This window comes from Plectrocnemia conspersa, unplaced genomic scaffold, assembly GCF_051122295.1.
Source record: "Plectrocnemia conspersa isolate PC_06_02 unplaced genomic scaffold, ASM5112229v1 ptg000008l, whole genome shotgun sequence".
NCBI classification, from domain to species: domain Eukaryota; kingdom Metazoa; phylum Arthropoda; class Insecta; order Trichoptera; family Polycentropodidae; genus Plectrocnemia; species Plectrocnemia conspersa.
Genome location: NW_028277172.1, coordinates 15,642,324 through 15,665,397, shown reverse-complemented (window position 1 = coordinate 15,665,397; position 23,074 = coordinate 15,642,324). Strand labels below are relative to the sequence as shown.

Below are 23,074 nucleotides of genomic sequence, written 5' to 3'. Positions count from 1 at the left end.
TAACAATGACGTAAACATCATAGACGGTGTAAAATAAATGCCATACTTTGATGAAATGCATAAGCAATGTCATAACTTGGCATATTGGTTACATTTTCATTTAATTTATATGGGATAACGATATTATACGCCATTAAAAATAATTTAGAAAAATAAAATAATATATTGTGCAATATTTATAATAATTTTATCTATATAATACACATACATATGTACGTATGTAACATATACAATATATAATGTATGCATATTTAAATGATGATCACATGTGTCAATGAAAAAACCCAATAGCCTATTTCACCTTTGATCAGGATCCTTCAAATATTTATCTATGACGTACTTATAAATCAATAACTAACGTTTGAAAAATAAATAACTTTCATTTTTATTTAGTTAAAACATAAATTATGACTGATTATTGAATATCATATAATAGATGTATTGATTTATAAATATCTAAACTTCTAAAAGAAAACATTTCAATTTTAATTTGGAATGTTGCATAATAAAATGAACAATGTAATGTAAGTTGTCCTTATATCTAATAAATTTTGTTAGGATTATAACCATTGAATTGTTCGTGTAATTATTCAGTATAGGTAAAAATAAAACATTTTATTAAGGTATAGGTATTTAATATATACATAGTTACATATTTTAATTGTCTATATTTATAAACAACTATTGTATCTGTACAAATCGTTCAACAATGAATGTTTTCACAAAATCGATAAAAAATATTCTATTCGTAAATTATACACTTAAAAACAACACTTAATTAAGTCTGAATATCATATATCTTACATTGACTGCTGTATACGGAATAAATAGCCGCTGAACGTCGGCAAATAGTCGACGTACGAACAAATTAATTTTAAAATGGCACTGAATCGTTATCAACGAACGTTTTCATCCGAGTGTCTTTTAGTCTGCATAACAACTTTGTACACAATACGAATATTACGTTGGGCTAAATGTTATAAATATACAATACGCGTATAAAATACTGTTTCGACAGATAATTTTACATATATATATAAAAAATAATAATACGCACAGAGGTGATTGTCCTTTCAAATGTATCGAAAGCTGTGTCGGTTAAAAGGCCGCTTCACAAATTACAAGATTAGGCCACATTTATAAAATCACAGAATCGTGTTTTCCAAAATGGTATATAAGATCAAATATTTTATGAGACTCTAAAGGCACGTCGTAAATTAAACTGCACTTTATTTATTAATTCATCTGTGAATTGGATGGATGCGAATATTATAGGCACATTTTTTTTCTTCATAAAAATGTATATTATCCAGATTGAAGAGTGAAAGCTGATCAAAATTAATCTCATGTTAAATTTTATGTACTTTATAAACAATTTGTCTGTACACAATTACATCAAATAATCCTTGATCAGCCATTTACCCCAAATTGGACTTTAACGACAAATATTTATTTAACATATATGTTTGGTTTCGTAAAATATTATGCATTTCATGCAATACTAATGCATTTAATTATACGTTTATCAGTCTAATTGTATGTTAAGGTTCGAATAGATCGTTGCAAGAAATCCGATTGGCATAGCTCAAATTTGTACCTTTCAATATTAAAGACATATTAAAGCTATAAATACACATTGGTTAAAATATACGTTTTTCGACATCACAATATACAATTATCATCGCAACGCACACACATTCCCTCTTTCAATAAATCTTTCTGCAATTAAACTTAATAGATTGCTGCGCAGGTTAATCTAATCTTTATCGTCGATTCCGTGTCATACTTAATCAATAATAAATATACACAAAATATTCAAGGTTTTCATTTAAATAAGTTCATTCAGATGCATTCAGAATTATTTAACATATAAAACATGATTTCAAGCAGTTGTTATTTTTACTATTAGAATGATGTAAATTTAATTTAAAATAAACTATTCATCAAAAAAGAGTGGACCTACGCAACGCAAAAAAAAACAATATATGAATAACGACGACTGTTTGCGTTTAAATGTTAAACTTTCTACAGATAGCAACTTCTCTCACATAAAAATTAAAATATACATCGTCAACAACATCACACAATTTACTAACGCTAAACTCTTCTGTAACACACTTGGACGGCCAGTCTCAAAACATTCCTCCATGTACATCATGAACGATTTGGCCATCGAAGCGGAGAACAGCCTGTATATATTTATAAATATATACATTTAAATAGGTAAATCTAAAATTTACAGTAACGCGTCCGGCGAGTCGGTGTGAATTTTCGAAAGTGTCTTTTTTACTCTGAGCGCGGTCAGCCTCACCAGCGGATTCCGATGCCAGCACTCCTGCATGACTTTGCTCATCGTCAACAGGACGTCGTCTGTCTCCCACCTCAGCGGTATCTGAGGTCGGATCTTCTTCACGCAGACGACGGCGTGCATGTCTTCGAAGGACGGATCGTTGGGCACGCAGTCGTAGTAAGGCAGAGCATAATCGTCGACGATGAGAATCTTATCGCCGGTGACGCATCTCCTGCACATCTCCCAAAACACAAGACCCAACGAATACATATCGGCCATCTTGAACGCTTCGAAATTTGTAATATCGAGCGTCTCGTCCAGCACTTCGGGTGCCATGTACCGTCTGGTGCCGACTCTGGTGTTTGGAGCGATGTCGACTTCGTTACGTTCGGCTACATACCGTACAGCCAAACCAAAATCGGCGATGACGCATTCTCCGTTGCGTTTTACGAGAATATTTTTGGTCTTGATGTCTCTGTGCGATATAGCCGGTTTGCCTTTCGTTCCGAATATTTCTATGTGCAAGTGACTGAGACCGCTTGCGACCGAATAGACCATCACAAAGAGCGATCGAGCGTCCAAAGTTGCGATCTGCAGATAATCGTGCAACGAACCCAACTCGTGGAAGTCGGTGATGAGCAGCATTTGAGTCCAAGATCCCGTGCCTTTTATATCGGCGGCGATGAATCCCAAGATGTTCTCGTGTCGCATGAGCACAGTCCGGTATATCTCAGTTTCCCGGAACCACGAGTCTTCCTCGGTCGTGAAGAATACTTTGACCGCGACTTTTTCGCCTCTCCATCTAGCGAGCCATACTTCACCATAGCGTCCCTTGCCGACTGACGTGATCATCTGGATCTGCTTGGCGATCGTCCGCTGCACCAATAGAGGCAGGCCAGAACCAGATCCGGAAGATTGTTCAGGATGCAACAGCTGCGATATCGGTCGAGACAATTTAGTGGACATAGAGTTCTTTTGCTTGTAGCAGCACATGTATCTTCTCAACAGCAAGAGTATCAAAACGAAGAACAAAACGACAGCCAGCAAACCGAAGCACAAAAGTAACACCTGCGTAGATTCTGTCTCGGTGATTACGGAGGGAGTAGTAGTGGACTGTTCGCTCAGTTGAGGTTCCAGATCTTTATTGCACATGTTGGTATTGCAACAGATGATGGATTTGCTGCGGAAGTGGGGGGCGAGCGATCCCTTGCACTGTGAACATATAAAGGAATAATTTAAAATTAAGCATAAAATTGACAGCAGGGGAGATCGACATACTTATATATTCATTATTTATTATTATTTACACTAGATTTACGGGCATAAACCAGTCAATTTTACGGGTGCCATTAAAAATAGGTATATAGTAACGAGATTTTCAAAAATAAGAAATTTCCGAAAATAAAAATAATGTTAATATATTTATATAAAAAAAACCAGAAAAAATACTGTATGATATAAATCAAAACAGAAACCCATCAATTTGACGGGTGCGTAAATCTAGTGTTGAAACAATTAGGATTGTTAAGTTTTATTTGTTATAATTCAGCCCTATCCTCAGCGATCACATGAATTTATTTTTGAGCACTGACTTGAGATAAAAAAATGCAGGTAAGTAACGATTAACATTTAAGCAATGCTGCCACTGATGGAAGTTTCGGCACTTAAATCCCATTTATTTGGCAATAATTATAATCTAAAAATCTTAGCTAGGTATTTTATGTTAGCATTTTGAGTAGTGATTTAATTTATGCACATTTATTAATTTGTTAGTATACACCTGATAGTGAGTTAATTTTACGTATTATTCCATAATTATTTCTATATTATTATTTTATATTGCATTTAAAGTAAATTTTTAAAAAATCACTGATTCTCAACGTTTTCTTACATTGGTTTATTTTACTACTTTTTTTAATTAGTGTATTTTTATAATTTATTAGTATTATTAAATTTCCCTAATTTGTTTTACATATGTTTTGGCTTTTGTGGTATTTTTATTTATATTAATTAAGAGACTCTCGATACTTTTTTATAAAATGAATATAAAATATTTGTTGTTATGTTCATTTATTTCGTACTCTATAATTTATTTACTATATAAATAATTTTACATGTAATCAAATTTTTAAAAATATTTTATAAGTACAATGTATTTTATTTATTATTTCTTCAGTTAGTTTAAAATTTTACTGACTCAGATTCCAATTATTAATTTCAATAAATCAATTTTTGCCAGCAATATAATTGATAGCAATAAAAATAATAACGATTTTCAAAATATATAGCAAAAAAAGGATTTAAAAAATTCATTAAGGAAGAATAGGTCTCATCTACCTAATTCACCTTTATTGCCTTATTATTATAATATACTTAAAAAGTAATTACAAAAAATAAATACAATAAAATATACATAATATACATTAAGAAAAATAAAATATTTATATTAAGTAAAACTATACATTAAAATAAACAAAATAGCAAGTTGGATAATTAGATTCACAAGGAAAAAATCTTGTTTCATTGCTTAAATTTTACCAGGTTGACTAAATCTAATCTTAATGTTGAATAATACTAAATCTAAATTTAATCTTTTCCATCTGTGATTTAAACTGAATTAGATCTTTAAAAAATAATTGCTTCTAATAAATCAGTGTTTATGGAAGCTCTTAAATCATATTTGATTATTTTAGGCGCGGAAAATAAACGCTCTTTGGTGTACTGTGTTAAAGAAAATTACAAAAGGAGTCAAGTCAGTTGATTTTTTTACGACTCCGACTCTGCGGGCCTGGTTATATATAAGTAAAAATATAACTAACTGGGTAACCAGTTACAGGAACCTTTTGATTACCGAATGCTTTTGCTAATTTGTCGAAAATTGGTGGATTTAACAACATCATTGAAGAAAGAATCAGATACAGTTTAATGAGCTGTAGGGTATTCACTTCAAGGGAAAATAGCATGTTTTCTGAACATACACTATTTTTATTATGTAATAACATTGATAACTTTAACATATATTATATAGAGATCCCAAAAGTCTAGGCAATCAAAGGGGAACCCAATATACAATTTATGATGTGTTAAAATCTCAAGCTTTTTGAATACAACTAATTTGGAAATAGAATTAGTGGAATAACAAAATAACCACCAGTACCATATGTCCTATAGGGATCAAATTAAACCATCACATTAATTTTAAATTTCAGAACATGATTCCTACCTATTATTATTATAATTACATCGGTTACTATTTTTCAGGTCAGAATTTTAATTTCAGAATTTAAATTTTTTATTTCAGAATAAATATTATTGATCACGATTTATATTAAATGGTTAGAATCAAAATTGAACTGAATACCTTTGCATCCTACATACAATTAAATGGATTCGTTAAAGAGTTATTGGTGGGGTGTTCACTGTTCTGATCAATCCTGCGAACGAGATATTTTATAAGATTTTTCTAAAATAAATAATTTATTGCTCATTTACATTTATAAATGTTAAAATATTTCTTATAATTCACATGATCGTTCTAAATTTTATTTCTAATTGTCCTATATTTTAATTCTGACAATGAATAATATAATTATGACCAAGCCGTTAATAAAATTCTGACCGATCTGATTTTTATTCTGACTCAAAGTTGATTTAAATTCTGACCATTTAATTTGTTACCAGAGACATCATTTGAGGGGGGCTCACAGCTCTACAACATTTGTTCATTGAATTATAATACCTATACGTGTGATTTGGGACATTTGTAGCAGCTCCTATAATTTGGCAATTGATTTATTGATATAAAATAAGATTACCATAAAATATGAACTAGCGTGTGATTATTTTGACAACACATTTAGAAAGAAAAACATAAAATTGATGCATTTGTAATGAATAGTGGAGTTGAATGTTGTATAGAGTATATAGTTAAGTCTACCTGCATGAGACCGGTCTCGTCCGGAGGCAGACAGCCGAAAGAGTTTTCCGGCACCCATGATTCGGTTTCTTTGTCGTAAACTTCTTCGGCGGCTGCGAAGCAGTGTCCCCCGGGACGGGCGACGCAAGTGTCATTCCCGGACGTGTGGGGACAGTGCCCCTCGCAGTAACAGGAGATCCCTGAAAAGATACGCCATATCGATTAAAATCACTTTTGGTCCAAACGCGAAATCGAACGTCCGACTTATTTGCGTTGCGTTGCGTCGCGTCGACTTGACAGGGTGTAAGCGTAAATACGATCGTGATCGCCATCGCGTTGGCAACACTGCGCGGCGCTGGCTGGGAACGTTTTGGCGAAAAACACGCGAGGGGAGGATCGATAAAAGTCGGGGGGCGGTCCCGTTGCACTTTTGGCCGAAACGCGCAATATGGCGAGTCGCTCCGCTCAAATCGGGATATGGCGGAGCGCTAGATCCGAAGTCTATGTCCGACACGACGGCGGAAGCGAGCCAAAGAATCGAAGCAGCAATAATTTCAGTGGATCGTTACCCGGGAGCTTCATGTCGCGGCCATGTTCGATACCGGCAGTGACGTAGGTACCCCCTGGCGGCGGGCGACCGACTGCCGACTGCCGACTGCCGCCAGTCGTTCGACACTGTACGCATCCGCGTTCCGGCAGCCCATACACCATGCGCATATTTCAAAAAAATATTTTATAACATTCATTTCGATTTTGTTCAAGAGTAGTAATTAAATGATTCGCCACTTAAATATTGGGTCAGCAGCAAAAACGGTACAAATTTATTCTAAAAATAACATTTATACATTTTATTTATTTCTACAATATATACAATTATATTTTCAATCTCAGAGCATCGACAAAATGTGGCGATCAGCTAAAAGACACCAAAGAACAGCATGTCATCTTTTGGAGTCATATAAGGTAAGCCAATCCGAGTTTCCTTTGTTGGTAGCACTTTAAATTAGACAGCTGTCAATAATCAAGCAACGACACATTTACGAAATGAATCGCCTAACGCATTAAAATGATTCAATTGCTCTACAGAAATAACAATTCTGTTCGAACTGTGTATCGAAATTTACGGGAAGGTTTAAATCAATTTAATCGTCATACTGAGAAAATAATTTGCAACGTAGTGAAAAAAAATATGAGACTGGAAGCGCTGGAGATAGGATAAGGCCTGTGCATCATCATGGTACCCATTCAGCCGAGAATATTGTTGACGTAAGTGTACGTGCGGCCAAAGACGTCGGCGTTCGCAGCTTTTGGACTTTTTTATGGCTCCCTTTAGCGCATTTTGCATCTATACTTACACCTACACCAATAGTGTGCGCTATAGATGCATGATAACCGATTATTTTTGGCACGAAATCAAAGATATTAATGCGGAAGACACACGAGTCCATTAAGACTGCATAACTTGCGACACATCGGGTGCAACGTTGGATGATTTGCGTAAAAAGTTCCCAAGTCGCAATATTTCACGTTTTGGTGACGTCAACTGGCTTCCAAGATCATGTGATTTACCGCCGTTGGATTTTTTGTCGTGTTAAGCTAAGATCGTGTCTACGCTGACAAACCCAAAACGTATGAGCACCTAAAAACCAACATCCGACAAGTTATAGCCAAGATACCGCCCAAAATATACGAAAAAGTCATCGAAAATTACATCAAAAAGATTGACTGTTGCAAAAGGTATAGAGATGACCACTCATTTGATATTATTTTTCATAATTAATGAAATACGTCAAATGTTTGATTAATAAAAATCAGAATTATATTCTGATTTTTAAATTATTTTTTAAAAGCTTGGAAACAAAAGTTGGATGACCCTTTATAGTGTTAACCCTTTGGTTAATATGTAATTAACTTCTTCCAGCTGGTCCCTAGGTAATATTGAAAAATATATTAGAGTCCGTGCTACATCTGATCTGGTTGCCAAATAATACAACCGACTCACTTTTAACGGAAAAGATCCGGAAAAAGTTTCACAGTACACGAGGGAATATAAATATTATCCATTTATAGTTCTCACAAAATTCCTACAAGATACCATTCTTTCGAATCGCGTCGACGACTTGAGAAAACACTTCTTAAAATCGTAAATTTTGGTAGAGCTTAGTTTGCGTGTGCTAGTGTTCCTGAGTAATGTTTGAAGTTCCGCGTGCAAAAACAGAAGTATTAGACAATTCCTCAATAAGCATAGCTATCTGAATTTTTAATATCTGTCAGATATTATTAATTTTTTCTCATTCATATACTTACAGTTCGTTGATTCATTGAGGTCTAGCCATTATTATATAATTAATTCTAATTGTTCTATAAATATTTTTAATATGTTTCGCACTTGCCATCCAGTGGGGTACTGTTTTTAGCTGAAGCCAGGAAAGGGTGAGGCGGATGCTCCAGAAATAATACGACGGTAGTTCTAGTCTTAATCACTCCATATTTATAGTAAAAAAATATAATTTGATACACGTGTGAATAATAATAATTACATATTTTTTTCAAGTACATTAAATTTTATTAATGTGTAATGTGTCGATAAAAATTTATTCGTTGCTATGCGAATTTATTTTTAATAAAATAATGTGAGGTTATTAAACCCGACCATTAGCGGCAGTTAATTTGCTCGTCTCAACATATGTATTGTTTCTTTCTATGCAGGGGGCAATAAGCCCTATACAGCTGTTATTCCCTACACATTTATTTAAATAAATAAAGACAGGGCAAAATCTCCTAATTTGTGCAAAGCAATAAAAAATGATGCATTATCAGCATACCCGGTATATTTACTCCAGCGACGGTGGGTAAAGTAAGACATACACTATAAATATAACTACTGTATCCATACACCATGAAAATAAATGCGAGCAAGATTTACAATAAAATAGATGCAAATCATCACCAAATCTATGTATTTCCTATCATATTTTCGACTTAATTTTCAATCGACATAAGCACATTTCCTGCAATTTTTTAAATGAAATGCATAGATATGCATTTTGATATTTAACTCAATGAAAATTTTATCGTGTATATTCATTTGACTTTTCGGAGAATAATATCACTTGATTTACAATCACGTATTATTCATGTCATCATTTGTCAGTTTATCTGAACAACTATTTTAAGAATAAATCATACAAAAAATAAAATTGGAATAAATATATCTGACGAGCATCTTGAAAACTCACTAAGAATTGCAACCACCTCTATGGAACAAGATATTGATTGATCTTACATAAACAGGGACAAATATCCCACTAATTTTATGTTGCCTTACTTTTCAAATTTTTATATTTTTCACTTATGAGCATATATTTTATGTGTGGCAGAAGATGGTTTATTTTAGCTTATAATTGTGGCCAAGAAAACCATATCGTTGAATGTACTATAAATATTAAATGTATCTGTGATATTAGTGTGCAGCGTATATGGGTTGCGTGCTCCGGCTGCTGGCGACCGTCGCGCCACGCCGGCCATATCTAGCTCAGATAAAACTCGATTACTGGCATTATTTTTGTTTAGCCCGACTGGCGCATGGTAAATAATAATAAATGTAAACACGACTTTTGGGTCACTTTGACCCCAGAATTCGACCGAGCGGATGCAACAACGGGGCGTGTGCAAATCTTGCCGTCCATCTCGCGGAATGCTTTCCATAGATCAGGGTTGCTGCAATACACCAGAATAAAAAAATCCATAGACGACGGAAATATATTTTGATTTTTACCGGGGTAATATCGAACGTTCGCTGATTTAACGATGCAGGTTAAATTATAGTATTTTGGTTCATTATTGGACCGTTTTACAGAGAAAACATTTAAGTTTACATGTAAAACGAGCTCCTGATAAATTGCAGCTATTGATGCACTTGATAACATTGGAACTGGTTTGTATTAGCTGCGAATCTCTCGAAAGAAACGCGCTAAGCAGTAACCAGTATCGCCAATTACGGACTGCGATCATTCATTCATTTTCTGGTGGCCGCATTATGAGCGTCATACCCCTTCCCTCTCTCCCACTTCATTTTTAATATTCTAATCCTATTATAGAAATAGTGACGATAAATATTAGATAAGTTAGCCATAATTCTACGAGACCAACACATTTTACGAAATAAAAATAGTCGTAGTTTATTTCGTCAAATTCTGATAATTTAATTGATGAAAAATATAGTTTATTTGCTGGCATTTTGGATTTATGTTTACATATAAGTATTTCTACTTCAGGAAAAAGTGTAATATACAGGTTGATCCAATTATAGTTTCCTAGTTTAGCAGCAGTGTAAGTCAGAGAGCTGTCAATAATCACGTTTGTTCAAAGTGTGCCCACAAAGTGACTGGTGCGCATTGCGGTCAGGTGGCGTCGCTGAGCCATACTTTTTGAAAACGATGAAGGTTGGATTGTAACATTGAATGGTGAGCGCTATAGGCGCATCATAACCGATTATGATTGGCCCGAAAACCAATATGTTAATGTGGAAGACATGTGGCGCAACTTGTTTCACATCGGGTGATTTGCGTGAAAAGTTCCCAGGTCACGTTATTTCACGTTTTGGTGACGTCAACTGGCCGCCAAGATCATACGATTTAACACCATTGGATTTTTTTGTGTGGTTACACTAAGAGTCGTGTCTATGCTGGCAAACCCGAAATGTTAGAGCATCTAAAAACCAACATCCGACAAGTTATAGCCGAGATACCGCCCGAAATGTACGAAAAAGTCATCTACTTTACTACTATAAAATACATTTTATACTTCTTTTACTTTTTTCACTGGAAAGTTTAGCAATGCGTGTGATCTATTTTAACAACATTTTCTACCTTGTCGAGTTTATGCGTTCGATTAATAAGCTCCTATGTCAGATAAGCTCCATTGCGATATTCTTAAAAACAGTTCAAGTGACAATCGTTCTGCGACTAGCCAGCGAGTGTCACTCGCAGTATGCGGGTGGGATACATGGCTTTTGCATAACAAGTGCTGGCTCCACTTGTTACGCCACGTAAGCCACGTTAGCCACGGATATTCAAGCTGACAATAAAGTTGCTGTTAATTCTTTGACTCATAGTAGAAACACATTTTTACTGTCAACAATTGGGACGGGTGAGCCCTTTTACGTGTTTTTACGATAAGCAAATTTATATATTAAAACACACAGACAAAAGCAAAACAAGAGTGGTTCTGAAATATTTCTTTGCCATTTTTTTCCATCTTACTTTGGTTTCATCACAACATTTTAATCTATTCTGTGGACTTTAAAATTTGTATATTATAACTAAAATGAAATCTTTCTTATATATAACTTTATAAAAAATATATTAGTTTAATATGCAGTGCAATATAAATTATCAAATTGTTTATCTGTTATTCTACGAATATTTCAAAACTGATAAATTTATCAACCATAATAGTTTTCTAACAAATAATATTTTAACCGCCGTTGTAATTCATTTTGAAGTATTAATTTTAATCAAAATATTAATATGACGGTTGCAGTTTATGAACCCCCACCCCCTCTTCTTTCTTATACATTTTTTGAACATCCACTTTTTATTTCTCAGGTTCAATTTACTTAAATCAAGAATCAACAAATACTATATTATAATTACACATATTTTTTTATAATATATTTATTTTTGCTATCAGAATTCAAATAATTCTGATTTTTATTATAGTAATTTAAAGTTTTGTTTAAATAATTATAAATATTATATACTTATGTATATAATGATTAAATCATATGTGTACATACAATACATATATACATACATTCGTTGTCGATAACAATTACACATAAATAGGTATTTGATTAGATAATTAATATTAATTATATCAAATATTAACCCTTTGCACTCGTAATCGTTTCGTTTGTTGCAAAAAATTATCATGAAAAAAAGTTCTATGTAATATGAAACACTTAATGCGTTGATATTTTTAAAATATTACTTTTAGAAAAAAATAACAGCAATGATTAATTAAATTTCAAAACAAAATTAAGTCTTTTTTAATTGAATACTATTTTAGCAAAATACGAAATTCAATTATTTTAATTTATACGTATATAATATAAATTATATATCTGTATCAGTATATAATAGTGGACAAAAATTACCCGGAACCGAACCGGATATCCTGTTAAGTAATGGAAAAATATTCATTATAACTTAGCAACCACTTTGTGAAACACGTTGTAAAATTCCTATTGAGTGTCTAAAACTGTTAAAATATCAAATTATTATTATTTATGACGCTTTTATTTCACTTAGTAAAATATCGATTAAAAAAGCGATTAAATATGGACCACTGTCTAGTAATATTGAGCGTATAACTATCTATAGAAGTGCGGCGTCCCTGATCACAATTCGCCACTTCTGTGCAACGAACAGCTCCAGACGAAAACGACGAGAGCAAAAGGAATGCCACACGTGCAACCGACCAGCCAGCCACCTATGGACCGGCGGCTGAAAGGCGTAAGCTCGGTGGCAATAAATTTGTGAAAGTGTCCCCAGACATCTGCCATCTAAACGCGGAATGACAGTCTTCTCACGAATGTCCCTACAGGTACTCCACAGATTCCTGGGGCAAAGTGGCGTTCGGGAATCTCTCGCAAAAAGAAAAAGGTCGCCGCGACACATGTACAAACATACATACAGTAGCTATTTCTATTTATAAGCAAAATTAAAGGAAGACGTAGCTATAATCGGCGCTCACGTCTGTCTCACTAGCATTATGGCTATGTCGTTCCAATTATCGGAAATCTCATAAAGACAGCCACACGAAAAGAGACCCGGCGAGACGGGTGTGCGCGTGAAATATAAAAAAACAGCGCTTTTAATACCGTGTTATTAAATTAACTCGTACGTTCGCGCTGCACGCAGGGCTGGCCCTCGGAATTTTGATTCCTAATTATTTTTTTGGAAACCCAGGAATTGAGGATTTCACTTTGATGAATATCGGGAATTTCCGTAATTTGAGATTTTTATTCACCCAGTTATTATTATTTTTATTATTTATTATTATTATTTTTTATAATATATTTACTTGTAATATTATCACTTATATGCAAGTAAAACTCATACATGATATTTAAGTATGAATTAAAAATGTCATTATGTGTTCAATTGTCAAACATTTCGGCAATTGGCACACTAGTAAGAAATATTTACAAAATATTTTTAACAATTAACTATCAAAAATAAATGTTTTGACGGGACAATAATAATTTGGTTGTCTTAGCCCTTTGAGTAGTAAGTTAATTTATAAACCTTTGTTAATTTGTTAGTATACATCTGAGAGTATTTTTTCATAATTAGTTTTGTTGTTATTTATCTAGTATTATGTTATGTTGCATTTACAGTAAATTATAGAAAACATCATTGCTCTTACTACATTTTTGTATTAGTATGTTTTAATAATTTATTTTAACACTTTCTATTATAATTTCCGTTAATTTATTTTACATATTTATTATATATTATTCGACTTTTGTGAATTTTTTATTTCAATACAGAGGCTTTCAATATTAATATAAAATGTTTTTTGTTACGTTAATTCATTTCGTATTCTTTAATTCATCGGTATTTTTTTCCATAGAAATCATTTAATCAAATTAAAATGATTCTAAGTAATAATTAAGAAGTATAATTCTTATTTTTTTTTGAAATCACAGAGATCGAGAATCATACCTAATAGTTCTAATTTTTCGATGAAGCTATTAAAAAAAAATTTTTGAGCGTTATTTGACAATCCATAAATCGGTAATATCATTTTGATAAATCCCGGGAATACAAAATCTATATTTAGATTTTGTTGTTGTTGTTATTTTATTTATACTTACATATATTAATTAAGTATTTATTAAAACATGTACATGTGTATTTAATACCAGAATTCGAGATTTCTATATTTAATTTATTTATCTACAATTTTAGCCTATTAAACCTTAAAGATTTTATTAAATTTATTTTGTGCTTATTTTTCATTTTTTTATGTACATATAATATCCGTAAAAAGAAATGCTCTTTAACCCATTTTTTCCTCATTTTTAAGGAATTTGCTGAAGATTTTAGGTAGTTATAAAAATCACATTTACACAAAATATTTTATTTTAATTTCACTACACTCACATTTCACTTTATAGATTAAATGTATACTTACTTTTCATTTATACGCACATAAAAAATAATGTTTTGATAATATATATTTATCTGGATTTCATACCCATTTGGTTTCCTTTTAAATTCTGAGCAGTGGCGTAGCTATGGTGAGGCGGAGGGGGCGGGCCGGGCGGCACTTGCTTGGGGGCGGCATATTCGCGATGGAATCGTCTAATGTGGTTCTTAACCCTGAATATACTAAAATTTATGTAAATCTACGAATAGCAAGAACTTAACAATAATCAATTTATAATTTTAAGAAATGCTGATTTTATGAATTTGCCAAAAAAATGTATGGGGGGGGGGGGCGGCAATTTTAAGGATTGTCCCGGGCGAAACATACCCTAGCTACGCCACTGATTCTAAGGCATGCATGTTATGCCCACTATGATTTGAGTTACTATCTCCTCAAAATGGCACTCATTGACTCCTCGGAAATTGATATATATTGCTTAATACAATATTAGAGTGTAATTAATGAATCTCTGTCTGCATATATTTTTTAATTTTTCGGATAAGTATAGCATCAATTATTCGCAAATGACATTAATTATGTTTTGAAGCATCTATGAAAAGTTAACAAAATATTGATTTTGTAAATATTTTATTAAAAGTACAAGACTTTTACTTTTATATAAAGCCATTTAAACCTTGTTTTACTGATAATGGAGAATGTATCATATTTAACTTTTCATTGAAGACTTTTAAATGGTATTTTTTAATAAATTTTAGGTTTTTTGTATTCGTCTTCATACGAAGATAAATTATGACATTTTGAGTTTTTTGTTAAGCCATGATAAACTAAAATTCAGTTTCAAATTTTGACCGACAAAATATTTTTGACGAATATTCACTCATGCATTCAACAGAATGCACCTGAATTCTTTTCTAAGAGTACAATAGTCCTTTGTTATAGTTATATAAAAGCCCATCGTGTGTTATTTGAAGAAATCACAATAAAGAACAGGTATGTATTGCGTCGGCAGGTATACCCTCTTTATTCAGCGATCGATTGTATGCGAAACCCCATCCAAATTGGATATTGTCTGGCGAGGGCAATGCGAGTGGAATCCTTTGCTGCAAAAGGAGGTGAGGAGAAAGAATAAAAAAAGGATCGCTTTGGTAGAGAAAAAGGGCCGACGTTTGTGAATTCGGAAATAAAAAAAAATGGGATTCGTGTCGGACCGTGTGCCTTTTGTAACCTGGCGATTCGCTAATCTGCTATGTGGATTGCTTGGCACGTTTCTTGATTGTTGTACGAGGATAACTAATCGAAAAAAATAAACGCTACACGACAGAATGTTAATTTAATTAATTTCATCACAACAATCAATAACCTATTGTGTTTATCTATCTATTATCTAAGTTGGAATCAAATGTATAAATACATTTGCTTCGCAAAGTTTATAAATAAATAGATAATTTTTGAATATCGCATTACAATAACTAAGCATACGTATACGCCCCTCATATCGCATATCAGCTATTTTGCATTCCAAACTTCTACTTAGATCTATATAAAACTTCAAATGCATGTAATCTAAGCAATTAATTTAAGCATAAAAAATGTCATTTCGTGCTTTGTCGCACGAATTTCGTAACTATTCGTACGACTACTTATTGCTCTTTATCTTCGTAAGAAGAAGAAAAGATTACATAGATAAGATGGAATACAAATAATACATAGGAAGAGTAATATGACAAATTAAAATTATTATTATTATAAAATAATTACGCACATGTGTGTATTCATATTTAACGCTTTAAAATATAATACAAAAGTGGCGGCATAACATTTGAATAATTGTCTCGAAAAACCGTGGGCCGAAGTTGCCAGATCGGACACTGCTCCCTCTTTGGTGGGCGGACGATATTAACGGCATGGGCGGATAGAGCGGTGAAACTACTGAAACAACAAATCGATAGAAAACTCGAATCGCCCACGGAGGTCATCTCTTCGCCAGATTTTTTAGTGGGACGAAAGAGCGAAAGCTCGAGACGAAATGTTGCGAGAGATGTTATAACCCAAACGAAAATGAAAACTCTTCCATTTCCCCTTTTCATAGACATATTCAGTTGCGACAGATAATAATATATATAAGCTAATAAAATGAGATAAACAAATATCGGTAATACATCCGTGGTTTTATATAATAACAACCAAAGACACATTTTTACATAAGACTAGTAAACATAAAAGCGTGACGTGGCAGAGTCTCAAATCTTAGTTGCAGCAACATTGTTGCAATGTGTGTTTGAAATGGGCGTGTCGTACTTAGTACTACTAGTTGTTCTTAGTCTTCAGCAGGGAGCCCTGCTGAAGGCTTATTACAAGAATAAAAAAAGCGACTGAGCGTATAACTTAGGTACAAAAAAGACTATTAGCACTGAGATGCAATCAAAAGTATTTTAAAAAATAATTCTAAATTAACTATTCTAAGTAAAAGTACTTTAAATAATTAATTCAGTAATAGATATGTAATCGGAGGATGAAATAGACTACTAAAAGTCGATCTCTATTTGATAAATTTGATTCCAAATTTATTAATTTTTTTATTCCTGTCCTTTTTATTTAGGCTAGATTGTGTTACTCCCTTTAGTTCTCTCCCTCTTCATTTTATATAAAATTTGCATATCACAAAAACAGTTAACTTGAGGGTGCAACGTATTCCCCATAATTGCATTTCGCAATATCGATTAAACTGCGCAATTTAAGCTATTATGCAACGCCGATAAATATTTTCGTACACGATGCGTTCATGATTTATTTTTATTTTGTCAATTTGGAAACAATGGCTGTGAATTGTCGCGTTTCAGTCGTAAACAATGATGACACCTTAAAATTTGTAGCACGTCATATTTCACTTCCGAGTGCACGATTGATTGTACAAAAAAATGTCATCGACCTATTCGCGTTTTGTTGTTTGTCACATATGCGTCTATTGTTGTTATTATTTACAAAATATGTTAAAGGGAAATAAACATTTTACGATGACAGTTCATTGATAAGATATGTTGATAAGCAGCTTTCATTTTAAAGTAAATATTAGATTTGAGTCAGTTGTATTATCGTTATTCATGAAAGATCATTATAATCGTTTATTTACCGATATAGATAATATTTCTGTGGCGTGATAAAAACTGATAAAATATCATATATTGTTAAAAGAGCTAATATTTTAGTAGAAGGTTTGTTTAGAATTTTTATAGACGATAGGATGATACACAATGCATTCAATGCAAGCAATGAGAGCACGTCTCCCCGAGCGCTCGCGAGAAATACTAATGCAACTCAAATAAAATATTACGCACTATGAAGGGTGTGGATCCCAATCTGGCAGTCAAAGCTGGATGCCCGCCCATAAGGGTCGGACTCGTAGGGCCTTAGTATTGGTAATGGCAGTGGATAACATGTAGCTATACTTCTCACCATAGACGAAGCTACTAAAAGTCAGAATGGTGTTTAAAATCGCCAGTTATACACAAGCATTCCTCATACAAATAATTTGATTGCTTCAGCTGAGTATATACAGTTTTCCAAGAAACTCGTATAGGCATTGAAACAAACTGTAAACATTAACACATTGAGATTTTGAGTTAGTAAGTTAGTAGAATGAACGCACATATACAGAGAAGGATGTGGATTAAGAAGAACCGATGAATAAATTTAATTATAACTAAAAAATATTTTTCTCTGGACATTATGAGGGTCCTTGTAGTGTCAGTCTTTTGTGTTGTCGTTCTTACTGGTCATCTTTTATTTATATTATATTAGGGGTACCGGAAAAGATTCCATTTTTTTTTACATTCCTTGTTTGAGATCAGTTTGATCCTGGACACGGTGGAGTGAGCATCTTTGTATGTTTTTTTTCTATAGTATTGTTCCTCGGCTTTCTTTTTGCGCCATAAATATTTTTTTAATCTTAAGGGTAAAATTAGCAAACCAGAAGCAATCGAACAATACATACGGCATTGCATGCTACTTTTTTTTCGATCAAGGCTGGAAAGCAACTAAGGCAGCTAAAACCATTATTGAAAGTTATGGAGCAGTAATAACAGCAAACAGATGCCAGTTTTGGTTCCGGCGATTTAAATCTGGCGATAGGACCTTAACAGACGTTCCGAAATCAGGACGACTTTCGAAATTAGACGATGAACTGCTGAAGGTCATTTTGTAATCAAATCCTCGTTAAAGTATCGAGGATTTATCCTAAAAACTTGCTGCTCCGTGGTCTACAGTGCAAGAACACAAAAAAATTCGGCAAAACTAATCGAATGGGTGTTTGGGTTCCCCGTGCGCTGTCCGTAGCGAACAAAGAGGAGCGAATGAACACGTGCGATTCACTGTTGTCAAGAAACAGAATTCACCCATATTTGGATCAAATTGTGACTAGTGACAAAAAGTGGATAGTATACGACAACGTGGTGCGAAAAAAACAATGGCTTTCAAAGAAGGAAGTACCTGTTCCGACCCCTAAGCCCGACCTCACCCTTCGCAAGTCCTATTGTGTGTATGGTGGGATATTAGTGGAATTATCCATTATGAACTGTTAAAACTGGGTGATACGATAACTGCAGAAGTTTATTGTCAACAACTCGAAAGATTGAATGAGAAATTAAAAGTGAAACGTCTGAATTTGATAAACCGAAAAGGAGTGATTCTGTTACACGACCACGCGCACCCTCTCAGTGCAAAGATGACCCGTGAAAAAATATGCAATTTAAATTTTGAAGTCTTGAAGCATCCTACATATTCTTCAGACCTCGCTCCTTCTGATTTTTATCTCTTTAGATTTATGGAACATTCATTTAGGGACAAAAAATTTGAAAATCTGAAGGAAGTCGAAAATCATTTAAATTCGCATTTTAATTCGAAACCACCAAATTGTTATAAAGCGGGAATCCAAAAATTGCCTAAAAGTTGGCAAACAGTTCTAGATAACTATGGGGATTATATTTTATAATATGTAAAATAATATGAAAATAAAATTTCAATAAGACCTATGATGTTTAAAATAATGGTTTTCTTTCCGGTACCCCTAATATAATTGTCAAGATACATTCTTATAATTATCGTTTAGTTATGGTATTTGCTGAGCGAGTATACGTAGAAGACAATATATTTATAAATACGGTTTGCGAAACAAGATAACGTTTATTGGAATTAGATTTTGAACTACTTTTTCACTGTTCACGGAACTATGCTTAAATTTTGGAAAAAAAATATAGAAAGCATTAGCTTTTCTAAAGAAATATTGAATGCCACCGAGAGACACCTACCTTCGCCAGACGCTAGGGATATCACTCGAGCCACAAAGCCACTTGAGCTAAGAAGGACATTAGCAGCGAAACACGTTAGGAATCAACGGGATTCCGAGAATAAATACATTTAAATGTTCCAGTTAATGTACAAATCCTGACATTGCACAATTTTGGTGTATATTATTTATTACCACTTATTTTATACTTACTAGCAGCCAAAATAAACGCCGGAAAAGAGTTTATTTAATAAACATATATAGAGAAATGTAGATGGCGTTATCAGATGGTAGAGTTGAAATGACAGGTCTTGGAAGTCAGACAGTATTCGCTGGAGTGTCGAGTTGAATTATTACCGGCTGTGTTGGACGATCCACTGATCTCGTGGTCTCTGGTGCGTTTCTTAACGCGTATCCCTTTTGTGACCAAATGTCACATATCTGATAATGTTGGTTTGAGACAGCTTGTGAAGGTAGTTAAAACCATAATAGATTCAAGAGATTGAATAACCCAACTTCATAACTGGTAACTTATTCGTTGTTTATTATTTTTTTATTTGGTTAACATAATAAATATATAAAAATAGAATTGAGAAAAAAACATATAGTGGTTTTTATTATTAACTATTTAATGCATATTTTAATAGTCGATGAAAATCTATTATTCTTAGAATATCTACACATGTTAATTAAACCGAGAAGAGTTCAGCTAATTCCAACAACAAATAATACGGATTATATATCAATCAAATAAATAATAATAAGAAGAGTTGCCAGTCAGATTTTCTTTTATTGACTTTCCATACTAGACATTAGCTATTGGTCCTAATAATTATTTAGTTATTTACCGAAAATATCTGATATTCCAATGATTCGCATCGATGGCAGCGCCAGGCCTAAGGTTGAAAGTACGCTTTTATTTTGACGATTTGACTTTGATATAATTTTATGAGATTGACGCGACCGGTCGCCGAGACAATTCGCCGATAAATTGCGAACGGAGACAGAGAACTTATTATCGAATTGAACGCAATTGGCGTCAAAGTGTTCAACGACCGTGTTCGATGCTCGAGACTAATCTAAATATCATTAGAATACACAAATGCACTCGTGATCGCAATCAAAACTCGTTAACAACGCTCGGCAGTTAAGCGACAATTTAGCACGATTTGAACTTTTGATTTTACGAGCTTTTTATTCTCGAATGCGAGAATCAGTAAATAATATATAGCCATTACAGAATGATTCAGCTGCAGTTTTGGAATTATATGGACTACATTTTTGGTGTTAAAAATGAAATCCTCGGAAACCTTAGTGTTTCGCAAAATGAGCCAAAATTTTTAATAAATTTTGACTTAATAAACGAGCGATGTCTTGCAATACGAGCAGTATTGCAAGATAATGTTCTTGCTCATCCCTCAGATCATAAGGACGACTTACTGGAGAAATTCGAGTTCATTAAGATAAAGTTTCTTTCTCTCAACTCCACTCCATTAATTCTGCCTACGGATCAGCAGGGGATTTCGAACTTCATAAAGCTTTACACTAAACCACTATTTCAAATATGCTTCGAAGTGACCGAAGAAACAAATCTTATGCTCAGCGACATTTGGAAAAAGCATTTCCACATCGTGAGTTGCCTCAAGATTATCGGCAAAGCATGAGGTGGGGTTATCAAAAGTACCTTCAATTCTGCTTAAAGAAAACTGTGGCGTAAATGCGTTGGAACGTTTTCAACGAATTATGCTCGTAAATCGAGGTTCCACTGTAGCATGCCTTATTGTCTTTATATATGATTCTTTAATCAGTTGCACTGATTAAAACATCAGATATTTCATCAAAGAATAATATAAACAAAATTTTATTGAACCTCACAATTTGTTTTCGTCGGTTCGAAAATGCAATGATTAGGCGTGCGTGCTCAAGCGTATATGAATAATTTCCATTGTACACCATTTAGACGTTTATAGTTATTATGATTATGCCCAAGTAGATTAAAAACCAGTCTACAACTTTAACATATTCTACTTTTGATATTTGGTGTTGTTTGATTAAGTATAATTTATGTTGGTCGTTTTATGTTCATTTAATGTGCAGAAAATTGCTTTGATGTATCTATGTCAAGCTTGTGGTTTTGATTTAGATATTTAATCCCATTTAAGTATTAATTTAAGAGTAAATAATCCGTTTTTTATATCTGAAATGTGTGTTAATGTATTAAAAAACGTATCTTTAAATTTAATCCTTTAAGCTTGTCGTGTTCATTTCTCTAAATGATGAATGTAAGTTTGCGCAATGATATTTGTGTTTTTATATTAATAGACTTGAATTAAATCAATCTTGAATTTAAAAAAAACAGATGATAATATCTCTATTAGTATATAGAAAGCAAAAGAAAGAATTCAGAATTATTTCTACAGCATATTATAAACTTTTTAACGCCTCCTGTATGCATTTGATGAGCTAAGAAATGACTTTATTAATTGTCATTTCATAGAAGTCTTACGCCGGCTCTTTTTTCAGCACCCAACGCGAGCAGAGTTTCCGATATTTTACTCGTATAAGCCTATCAAAACGGTTTCTTCTTCATTTTTCTAAATTCAGCAGATTGGTATTCTTATCTTCCTTAAATTTATAACACTAATTTGCCAGATTTTTTTTTTTTTTATAAACAGAAAAATATGCATATTAATTTAAACAGCAGATTATTTATGGCCTAAACGGCAAGAGAATCTGTAAAATAATGTTAATCTGAAACTTTCAATCTACATTGACGGATCATAAATAGAAATCTGCAAAGACCAACATTCCATTTCAATGTATTTTTACGGTTTAAAAAATATACATTATACTTGTTAAAAGTTGAACATCACTGTACGCGGAATCGTTTTTCAAAGAACGATTCGAAAGCGTTTATTAAAACTTTTAACAACCACCCGCTGCACTAATATTAGCTAAACGCCGAGATTAGTGTAACTGTCGCTTTTTAACTTATTAACCCAACCGGTTGCGGAATAACCGGTGATTTTCCTACCTAATGCGATCATTATTTTCTCTCTTCGAAATGACTCAACCCTCAATTAGGATCGGCAGGTTAGAGAGGTAATAAAAAAAACGTGTCGAAGATTATTCGACTCGGGTTTTTAGCTCGCTTTTGTAGCTGCTTATAATGTTTATAACAAGTTGAAGGCCTCCTCCGAATATGGACTCTCAGAAAGGAGATCTCCTTCCGACAGGACAATGGCGGCGTTCGATTTATGCTCGCTCCCGAATGTATATTATTGTGCTTTTGCCATTTTCACAAAGGTAAACTGGCGGCGAAGCGTTTACCATAAGCGTTTGGAGAATAAAACAAGCCGACTTGAGAGGCGGCTCGGTAGGAAAATTCCTGGATTGGACAATATTA

The 23,074-nt window shown here is 33.3% G+C and overlaps 1 protein-coding gene and 2 long non-coding RNA genes across 3 annotated transcripts; 1 reads left to right on the top strand and 2 right to left on the bottom strand.

Annotated features, from left to right (window-relative positions):
- Positions 1-613: 613 nt before the first annotated feature.
- tkv (serine/threonine receptor kinase thickveins) lies at positions 614-6,883 on the bottom strand. Its single transcript, XM_088189801.1, has 3 exons — positions 6,776-6,883; positions 6,228-6,406; positions 614-3,502 (listed from the first exon to the last, which is right to left on the bottom strand). Exons 1-3 carry the CDS (start codon positions 6,786-6,788, stop codon positions 2,237-2,239), a joined length of 1,458 nt encoding a protein of 485 aa, XP_088045927.1. The 5' UTR covers positions 6,789-6,883; the 3' UTR covers positions 614-2,236.
- LOC148233121 (uncharacterized) lies at positions 6,477-9,406 on the top strand. Its single transcript, XR_015810380.1, has 2 exons — positions 6,477-7,019; positions 7,098-9,406. It is a non-coding gene; the product is annotated as an uncharacterized LOC148233121 (long non-coding RNA).
- LOC148233120 (uncharacterized) lies at positions 8,675-10,214 on the bottom strand. The gene is made up of 2 exons (XR_015810379.1): positions 9,985-10,214; positions 8,675-9,926 (listed from the first exon to the last, which is right to left on the bottom strand). It is a non-coding gene; the product is annotated as an uncharacterized LOC148233120 (long non-coding RNA).
- Positions 10,215-23,074: the final 12,860 nt, after the last annotated feature.